Source organism: Nothoprocta perdicaria, unplaced genomic scaffold (genome assembly GCF_003342845.1).
Source record: "Nothoprocta perdicaria isolate Ctin4 unplaced genomic scaffold, notPer1 scaffold_12, whole genome shotgun sequence".
Lineage (NCBI taxonomy): Eukaryota > Metazoa > Chordata > Aves > Tinamiformes > Tinamidae > Nothoprocta > Nothoprocta perdicaria.
In genome coordinates, this window is record NW_020454316.1 from 3,221,589 (window position 1) to 3,231,461 (window position 9,873).

Consider the following 9,873-nt stretch of genomic DNA (forward strand, 5'->3'; position numbering starts at 1 on the left):
CCAAATCCTAAACTATGAGAATCACTGGGCTTCGTGTAGTGTTGGAAGAGAGTTTTTGCTGCAGTAGGTTGAGATTTGTGTGGATTTTGGACTGCTTTCCCCTTCCAAAAGTGCTCTCCACGTCTAGACAGTTTGTGGTGTGCAGAGCGGAAACGAAGGCCCACTCGTCTGGCTCTGCCAGGTTAACACCCCTCTGGCAGGCACTGAGTCCACAGTGTGTCGGAAGAGGCCCCAGTAGCTCCAGATGATGCTTTCCAGTAGGAGCCTGGCAGATCCTGGAGACATCTCACCTTCCAAAAACTTCCTGACACAGGATGCTGAGGGTCTGCTAGTTGCACCATGGCTGGGTACAGGGGGAGATCTCGGGTGGGCCCCCAAGGCTGCAGGGAGGGCAGCTGAGCTGCCATGGCCTGGAACAGGATGTCAGCCTCTCCTTGTGCCCGTTGTGGAGGCAGTCGTGGAGGCTGGACCTCTACAGCCTTTGTTTCTGTCCTTTCCAGCAGGTCCAGAGAGTTTCCCTGTCCGGCCAACACTGGAGAGTTTACTCGCTGCCAGCACCCACATGCTCATGGAAGTGCTTTCTACCCCCTTTATGGAAAGTCTGAAAACCATCCGGCTGCCTCGAGAGCTGAATCCCAACAAAAAGTACAGCTGGATGCAGAAGAAAGATGAATCCGTAAGTAGCTCTGCACGTGGCTGAGCTTGAAAAGCCGTCGCGCGCTGCCCGCTCTTCCAGGCACCGTTTGCACCCGATTTGTGTTGCCCTTTTGCATTTGGCAAGGCGAGACATGGCTTCTCTCTGCGTGTGTAGCTGGGCAGCAGGCTGTGGTGTGATTTTTGCTTCTTCCTGTGCTTGTGAATCAACAGCACTGATCTCAGCAGGCCCCGCCGCAGCCCTAGAAGTGGTGTTTGTAGCACAAAGCCAGCAGGAGCTCATACCTTACTGCTTTGGCAAGGAGGAAGAATAAAGATAGTGGCGGGAAGGTCTTTTTGTCTTTATTTTTAATATTTGATTCTTCTCTACGGGGAGAAACTGGGAAATTCTTTTGTCCTATGTGACCTTTCCCCCAAAATTAAAGGTTCCGAGGCTGGGAATATTTTGATCTGAGTTTTTAAGCAAAGAGGAAGAGACTTCAGAGTTAATTTTATTCTGCAGGTCCTTTCTAGGATTGTTCTCTCTCGAAGGTGATCCTATCCCTAAGGCACAGAACCCCTTTGCTTGGCTGTTTTTGCTCGAGTACCGCTCTAGGGCTGTACTCAATGTGGGTGATGTAAAGATGGGAGTCTTTACTCCCCACTGCTCCACATGGCTGCTCTTGACACAACCACATCCCAAATTTGCCAGTTGTAGCTGTCTAGAAGCAGGTCTGTGTCCACCTTATCCACGTGCAGGGGCCTTTGCAAGGACAGGAGCACCTTTGCCTGCACCACCCCTACATCCAGGCATGGGCCCGGACCTGCTCTGATCCTCTGTGCTTGTCTTGCCTCCCCACCCCAGCTGTACTCCATCAAATCAGCCATCGAGAACATGGATGCCATGGAGCTGGACTACAGGATGCGGCTGGCGGAGCTGCAGCGGCGATACAAGGAGAAGCAGCGGGAGCTGGTGAAGCTGCAGCGCCGCAGGGACTCCGAGTAAGTGTCAGGCTGTTCTCTTGGCCTCTCTCTTTCCAGCTAGGCACTTCCACTGCCTCTTGGTGCTGGAGAGAAACCCGAGTCCCCCTCCTCTCCTCCCAGTATGACCCACCAGAGCTTTGCACAAGACACTCCTAGGCTATGTGGCACCACAACCTCGTGACTGGTGAATGCAGCTGGGAGACTGTATTAGAGACAACCTTGGCTTCAGCAGCTCAGTTTAGCAGTTTGGTGACAGGCGAAGGTTCTGGGTTGGCTTCCATTCTTGCTTGCTTTCTTTTAATTTTTTCCCTTTTTTCTTCCTTTTGGATTTATTTCCCTTTTTTTCCCCTGTTTGTTTTGCTTTTTGGTTGCACAATTTTATTTTGTTTTTTTTTCTTTGCTTTTTTTTGTTTTTGTTTTTGTTTTGTTGCCTTGGTTAACAGTGAAGCGTGTGGTTTTTTTAAAGGGAAAAGCATGACGAGAAAAGTAGAAGCTTGGCGAGAAGAGGCCCTGGAAGGCCCAGGAAGAGGAAACTTGGATCAAGCGCTCTGTCGCCCATTAAGGAGAGAGGGAAGAGTGACAGCAAGAGTGGAAAGTAAGGCTGGAATTTGGGGAAGCCGGGAAAATGGCAGGGTCGCTGCTCAGGGTCCTGCTTGGGGAGAGCACCTCGGAGGCGGCAGGCCCATCCCTGGCGGCCACGGTGTCACGGAAACGTGTGTATTTAACACGAACCGTGGGAATTCCCTGCCGTGGGAATACGGTGCCAGCCTCCTCCCGTGTCCGTGGTGCTGGGTGCAGGCAGGGCAGGCGGAGTTGAGCAGTGGTGACGTTTTTACGGAGCAGCCATGGAGCTACGGGCAAGGTCGTGGTGTCGGGGAGCATCTCTTGGTGCCTGTTCGGGAGAGCAGGGAGCGCTCAGCTAATTGCAAGGAAGCGGTGTCGTAAATGGGAAGGACAGGACTGTTCCAGGTTAACTGCTTTTTAGGACCTTTCTGCTGTGTTTCTGCTGTCTTCTCCTGTTCCCGTAATCAGTGGGAGTTGGTTTGGCCTGATCTCTCCTTATCAAGTGTCTGGATCATTCTGTCTTCTGCTTCTTTTTTTGCAAGTCCAGCTGTTGTTTGGGTGCCTGGATCACAACACAGCCGTCCACAGAACCATATATAGTTGGCCAAGGTTCTCTCAAATGAAGGCACCTCAAAGCTTGCCTCTCTATATGATGTATTTTTACAAATATCCTTTAAAGACCACAAATAAGATTCAGGTCCCCAGCTCCCACTGACCACGTGCTTCTGAAAATCTCTCCTCTTGGTGGCTCTGTGTTTTGCTTCTCTGAGTTGGGTGCCGGGAGAGGCCGGAGAGGCGCTTGGAGTTGTGCATGTGTGCGTGTGTGCTCTGTGCACGTCCCCGTGTCGTGGGGGTGCTGGTGTGGGAGATGGAGGTGCAGCGTGAGGGACCTCAGGTGTCGGTTCAGCTGTCTGTGGAAGTCAGCAGAGAGGACGGAGGAAAGGGGAAACGCTCGGAAGCTGCCCTGCATCCGGGACAGACTTAGCCTGAAGGAAATGGCATGTGAAAGCATTTCACGGAGGCTTGGTGGAAGGTCTTGAGGTGTTGATCCATCATCTGGTTGCTGGACACTGCTGGGGAGCAGCAAAGAATGTGCTTCTAGTCACACCTACTTTATTTATTTACGTATTTATTTATTTGTTTTATTTACCCATCCTTTCGCCCTAACTCCTGGAGAGAGACCAAAGATGCAGACCACAAACATCTCTTAGAGAGGGGCTGGGCTCCTAAGGCTGTTCTTTGGGTGAGCCAGTCCCCCCATTGCCCTCGTCCCCTCCGAGCTGCCCTGTCTGCTGGTTCCTCTCAGCTCTGCTGGGTGGCACCTCCTTGCTCAGACCTGAGTGACGAGAGCAAGAGTCCGGGGGGTCTGGCACCAACTTGGGACCCGGAATCTCCCTCTGCTCCTAGACAGTCCACGCAAACAGAGGTGGAAAAAGACCTACAGGATCAGCTCAGCTGTCTGTTCTTCCCTCTGCTGCTCTCTACCAAATTGGGCACTTTTGGTGGCTTTCTTCTCAAGAAAACTACTTCCCTTCAGGGGCCACCTTGCAGGTGTCTGGTTTCAGCTAACCTTGTCTATGCTGGTAGCTGAGAGCGTGCAAAAGCAGGGCCCGTTGGCTTTCCTGTTCAGTGGAAAACAAAGTCAGGCCCTTGGCTTGTCCAAAGGGCCATCACTCCACAATGGACTTGGCTCCCGTTGAGCTTCCCTAGGAGGCATTAACCTCCTTTTGGAGCTTGGTGGGTCTCACAGGGAGGAAGGACCCCGTCACCCTGACCCATCCTGTGCTTGACTTGCAGACTGAGCAAGTCCTTGTTGCTCTCTGAAGACTCCGAGACTGGTGAGGGCATGAAGAAGAGGCACAAAGGGGCCCTCCCTGAGGAGGATGATGATGTGGACAGCAGCAGTGGCAAGATGAAAGGGAGAAACCAGAGCTGGGAAGAGCACGATGTGACTCCCAGCTTCTCAAATGAGGTCAGTGCCTTCATGGGGGATGCAGAGCTGTGGGCAGAAAGCAGATTTCTGTCCTTTGCTGGTGCCAGACTGCACTGGATGTCTCCTGCAGGCCTTAGAGCCTTTGCTCTCAGCCCTCATGTGCCTACAAACTCCTCCCAGGAAGGCTCTCCGTGCTGTGGGGAGGTATGTGCAAGTGATAGCTTTCACTGAACCTCCTTGGTAGACAAAAGAGAGAAATAAAAACGTTTTCTTCTGTAAATGAGGTATTTACCAGTGAGGTGTTTGCCAGACCTTTAAGCTAATGATGAAATCCCAGATTCCTACAGGCAAAGTATGTGTTAGAGGTGCTGTTATCTAGCTGCAGCACATGTAAAGTATATTTGCATTATGGAAGGATCAAGAGAATACAGAAAAGTGTAAGAGCCCCGTGTATAACACAGCAGTCCTCATGCTCTTGCTGAGACTTATTTGTCTTTTCTCTTTTTGGCATCCAGACTGTAGAGTGGTTGATTATGTGGAAATCTTTATTTAGTTGAGGTTTTTTGGGGTAAAGAAGACTTTTAATCCTTGGGATTTAGAGAAAAGCTTGCAAAACTGGCCTAAGCATATCCTAAAATCCAGAAGGTGATGAGAAAAAAAAATCCTTGAAGAACATGTTGTTCTGTGGATGTATTTCTTTTGAAAAACAACTATTTTTTTTTCCAAGTTAATCTCCTAATGTTCAACAGGGGTGAAGCTGAACTGCTCCCTGGCATCTCCCTTCTCTTCCTCTTCACTCCCTTGTCTGGTTATGGCAGCCTTGGGGGTTAAGTCCTTCCTTTCGAGACTATATTAATTGGCATGCACGAGAGACTGAAACTGGAGCTTGTAAAATCCATAGGGTCTGCCACAACATCTGCTCTGTGTTCACCACTGTCCCTTCCTTTCCCCTCGCAGTTGAAGCTCAAGAAGAAGAAAGTGCCATCAGATCAGGAGCAGCTGGCCAGCAAGCTTGACAAGGCCTTGTCGCTCACCAAGCAGGACAAGCTCAAATCCCCCTTCAAGTTTGCCGACAGCTCTGGGGGGAAGACAAAATCGAGTGGAGGTGGCAGCAGGTACCTCCCACCCCATGAGACCCTGCCGAGCAAGGAGGAGAAGAAGAATCTGGCCAAGAACCTGGGCCTGTCGCTTAAAACCGCCAAGGAAGGTAAAAGCAAAGTGGCTGCCAAAATGAAGAAGATGGAGGTGGGGTTAAAAGTCAAAAATCAGCTCAAGGTTTCCCATTCACCAGCAATATCTGAAGTTAGCAGCTACTCCTATAGTAAGTAACCCCTCATTTATCTCTTCTTATGGTGTGATCTGTTGTGGGGGTTGTGGCAGGGGATTCTGACCCCTTGGAAGGAGTCTTGGAGATGGATCTGGTTTTGCTCTGTATGACAAATGGTTCTCCTCAACTAATCAATGCTGAGGTGCCTTTGGGGTGAGTGTGTGTTGCCCGGGGCCCACCCAAATCACTTTCCAAGAGGCAGCTGACATTGGTGTCTCTCTGGCCAGTGTTGTATTGGTGGTCATTGAGGAAGGATGTTTTAAGACTGAAGTTAACCCATGTCCTTGCTTTCAGCGGGAATAAGCACTCTCCATCTAGCTGCCAAAAAGGAACTCTGCTGCAGAGGTGTTTTGTTGTTGATTTTTGAGGTCCTTGGAAACTTGGGTAGGATTAAATGTAGGATCGTGCCGTGGAGGTAGCTAGAGAAGGTGAAGCCTGCCAGGAGTTGCTGATGTTTGCAGGCATCCCCTTCCGCTTCTTCAGTGTCTGGCTTTGGTTTCTTATGGTTTGGTTCCTAGCTGGCTGTGCTCAGCCTTCCTGTCTGTCTCCTAGGGGTTCATCTCCATGCCAGTATTGTGTGTACTGACTGCTGTAGTCCTTCCTTCTGAACTCCACGTGTATTCGAGGTGGAGGATCCTAGATTTACGAACTAGGCAGAGTTAGTGACCTCTGCTAAGAAAGGAAAGGAAAAGAAAGGAAAGATCTGAATAACAGATGCTGTTGGGAAGGTGTTAGGGTCAACCAATCGACATGTGATATGAGGAGGCCATTACATTGTGGTCTCCAGCTGTGGTAGGAGCCTTCAGAGCATCAGATGATAAATGTATTTAAGAAAGCATGGTAGTGAAAGGCCCTTGGTGCCAGCTGTGCCAGTGTGGCCAATGTGGCTGGCAGTTTGAGCGTGCCTGGGCTAGCCTTGACGTGCTTGATCTGTTTCCAGAACTCGTGACTTGGGGTGATGATGAGATGCTGTTGCTGGGACAATGGATAGGAGCATCTGCTGAAATAATAGCACATAAATGTGCTGTGTGTGCTGCCCTTCATTCCTCAGAGAGCAAAGATGATGCTAGGAGAAACAGATGACTTTTTCTTTAATGGTTCAGGCAGAAGATGGGGCATAGAGCTTGTTAGGGCCTCGGAGTTTATGATCTGAGGCTTTGTTGTTTAATCGTCTTAGCTCACTTAAATCCAGATCTTTTCCTTTGCTTACAGCTACGTAAGTTGCATGTTGAAACACTTGCAGAGTATTTGCAAATACAACAAATGTATGTCCCCATGCAACGCCAGTTTAGAAACGGCACAAATGGGGAGGATGATGAGCTAGAGATTTTCCAACTGAACAAATGTTTGGCATGAAATTAGCCATTAACTTGGCAAAATAAGAGCCACTGTGTCCGCTGGACTTGAACACATCATTCGACCTTTGGCTGGCTGTGAGGCACAAACCATCCATCTGTTCTGCTCTTGAATATGTTTCTCATCCAGGAACAGCCCTATGGCTCCTAAACTGGGAGCTCTGTAGCTTTTGGGGAGAAAAGCAGGGTCATGGGTGGAGGGGAGGCACAAGCCAGTGTTGCAGCTGGAAGCCTTGGCTCTTGGCAGAGTTTTTTCAATGCACTTACACTCGGTGCTATGGTTTGAAGACCAAAAACTGCCTCCCAAGATCTAAAGGAGCTGTTGCTTGAACCCCACCATCCCTCCAACAAGACTGTCTGTACATGAGCAGTGTAGAAATGTGCCCTCTGAAGTAGGATAATAATTACTGAAGAACTTTGTGAAATGGCTCAGTGCTAGTCCCAGGCTTTTCAAGTGTGTACAACTTCAAAGGAAGGGCTTTAGCTGGTCGTTTGATCACCCAAGCATGATGGATTTGGGAGGGCAGGTTGAGCATATGGCAGCATCTCCATGACTGGTGGGCTTTTTCCTGTGGAGGAGGAGAAGTGGGACTCATGCCAAATCCTTCCATCTCATCCTAACCTCATGACTCTCAAGCTGGAGTACGTGAAGGTCTTTGGCAGAGATCCAAAGAGTGCGCTGAGTGATTGCCACTGATTTTAACAGAAGTGCCCCAGGCCATTTGTGGATTTGGGCTTTGGGGCCTCCTAATTTGCCAGCGCTCGTTCCACTCTTTCCAAAACCAATGCAAGAGAGGCAGAGTGCCGTGCCTAACCTGGACCAACATCGGAGAGCATCTGCTGCCATGGTGAGCGGTCCCCATGGTACCACCTGTAGCACCGCAGTGCTGATGGTGCCTTCGTGAGCTATAACAGCTTATATGCACGTGGGTCCCATGTACTTTTTATTTCACACCTCCAACTTGGGAGAGAACTTCTGGAAAACTTCCTGGCACCCGTGGGGCTTGTCAGTTTACGAAATCCTCAGCTTGCAGGAATGACTTAGTCTCTGCTACTTCTTGGTGTCTGCTACAAAAGCCCTTTGGAAGAGTAAATCCTGTAAGAAGGAGAATTTGGGAACGGTGTGTTTTAGCATCACTGTTGTTCAGAGTAACGCAGATCAATGGCCAGCTGGTGGCATTGCTATGCTTCGAATAGGCATCTTCCTAACGGCAAATCCTGCCCGAGTTTTCTGTTCTTAAGCATAAAACCCCCTCAAATCCTACCCAAAACCGAGGAAGGACTGCAGCCGCCTGGCCTAAGTGGAGAGTGTTTATTTCCAACAGTTGGCAGCACCTTGGGAAACACCAATTTTGGTCATTTTGGGGCTCCTGCCACGACTCAGCACCTCGTTTGAAAACCACTTGGCACTGCAGCAGTGCCCCCCAAAAAAACACCCCAAAAAACCACCCCCGTCGGCCGCTTTTAACGCTCTTCCCCCTGCTCTGACCGCAGATACGGACTCGGAGGAGGAGGGATCGCTGAGGGACGAGTGGCCAGCACAGTCCCCGTGCGGCTCCAAGCCCAGGCCGCCTGGCCTCTACAGCGCAGCGGCCAGGAAGGGCGGCAAGGCGGCCGGCGGCCTCAAGGCAGCCGCCCGCGGGCTGGCGCCCGGCCGGACTCTCAAGGCCAAGGCGGCCGCCGGGCGGAAGCAGCCCTTTTGCTTGCTGCTGCGGGAGGCCGAGGCGGGATCTTCCTTCAGCGACTCCTCGGAGGACTCGTTTGATCAAGGTTACTAGCTTATAGCACGCGCGACCCCCCCGCGCGCCCCTCTCCCATGGCGGCGGCGGGTGAGCGGGCGGGCCGGGGCGGCCAGGGGCCTGGCGGGCCGGGTCAGCCATTTTGATGGTCGGAGTGAGGTCGGCCATCTTTGTTCTTGGCAGCGTAGCCTGCTTTATCAGCCCGGCTTTTGGTTTATTTTGTCTTTTTTATCTTTTTTTTTTTTTATCTTTTTTTTTTCTTTCAGTTTTTATACCTGTATCATTGTGATATTATAACCGGCTGGCTCCTTGAGAGCTTTTCTATCAACTGGGTTTTAGTGTCCACCTGTCCCCTGCTTTCCTGCTCCCCTTCCTCCCTTCAGTTTTTGCCCTCACTTCCTCCCTTGCTACCACCACCACTTTATTATTATTTTACTGTTACTATTATTTTTATTATTATAATTATCCTTATTATTATTATCATCATCATTATTTTATTTTTCTAATTATTTTATCAAAGGCCTTTTACAGAGGTTTGGAAGGAGCTTTCCATTTTGTTGTTTGTTTTCCTCCTTTTTTTTCTTCCTTTTTTTTCCTTCCTTCCTTTCCTATTTTTATTATTATTATTATTATTATTTTAATACCGGGATACTGTCGTGTGGCCATGTGACTTGATGTTTGTACTGCGATTTGGTATACCAAGCTTTATTAAACATACCGAGTTAATTTTTAACTAAACCTGTGTACCTTGTCTCTCTTGCTGTGTCTCCTACTAGGCGAGTAGGTTGCCGCTTCCCTCCATGCTGCTCTGCATCCCCCTCCTGCTCCCACTCCCCATGAGTAGAACTGGAATTAACCTAGTCTTGGGTACTCTCTATTATTCAAATATCCCTGCTGGTGACTGTCCTCTGCTGCCTTTGCTGAGATTAAAGCCTAGGCCTCTCTCCCCCAACCCTCTCACTCTCTTAATTTTGTTTTTTCTTTTATTTTTATTTTTGTCCATCATGGTTTTTTTTCTGACATTTTTCCCATTCTTGGTAGGCTCTCTGAAGGGGGCTCGGTCCTTCCCGTTGCTCCGGATGGGTGCTGAGCACCAGGTCTCTATGATTTGAAAGCCAGAATTTTTTAATTCCCTAAAACACATACTTAAATGCTCTTTTTTCCAGTAGTGTTTTTTAAAATTCTTATTTTTTTTTTCACATGCCCAGGCATACCCAGTGTCCAAGGATGTGGCAATTACTGCACCAAATTTGACTCTGCGCTTTTCCTCCCCCACCCTCACCCCAGGTTCTTTATCCTTTTTTTTTCTTTTTCTTCTCCTTTCTTTTTCCTTCTTTT

The 9,873-nt window shown here is 49.4% G+C and overlaps 1 protein-coding gene across 1 annotated transcript in view; it reads left to right on the forward strand.

Moving 5' to 3' along the window:
* Positions 1–9,873, forward strand: part of TNRC18 (trinucleotide repeat containing 18) — a 51,724-nt gene that overhangs the window by 24,133 nt on the left and 17,718 nt on the right. The window contains exons 10-15 of the mRNA XM_026053988.1: positions 501–676; positions 1,499–1,635; positions 2,084–2,212; positions 3,979–4,153; positions 5,072–5,435; positions 8,291–8,566. Coding sequence (XP_025909773.1) covers positions 501–676; positions 1,499–1,635; positions 2,084–2,212; positions 3,979–4,153; positions 5,072–5,435; positions 8,291–8,566 — 1,257 coding nt within the window. The remainder of the gene's footprint in view (positions 1–500; positions 677–1,498; positions 1,636–2,083; positions 2,213–3,978; positions 4,154–5,071; positions 5,436–8,290; positions 8,567–9,873) is intronic.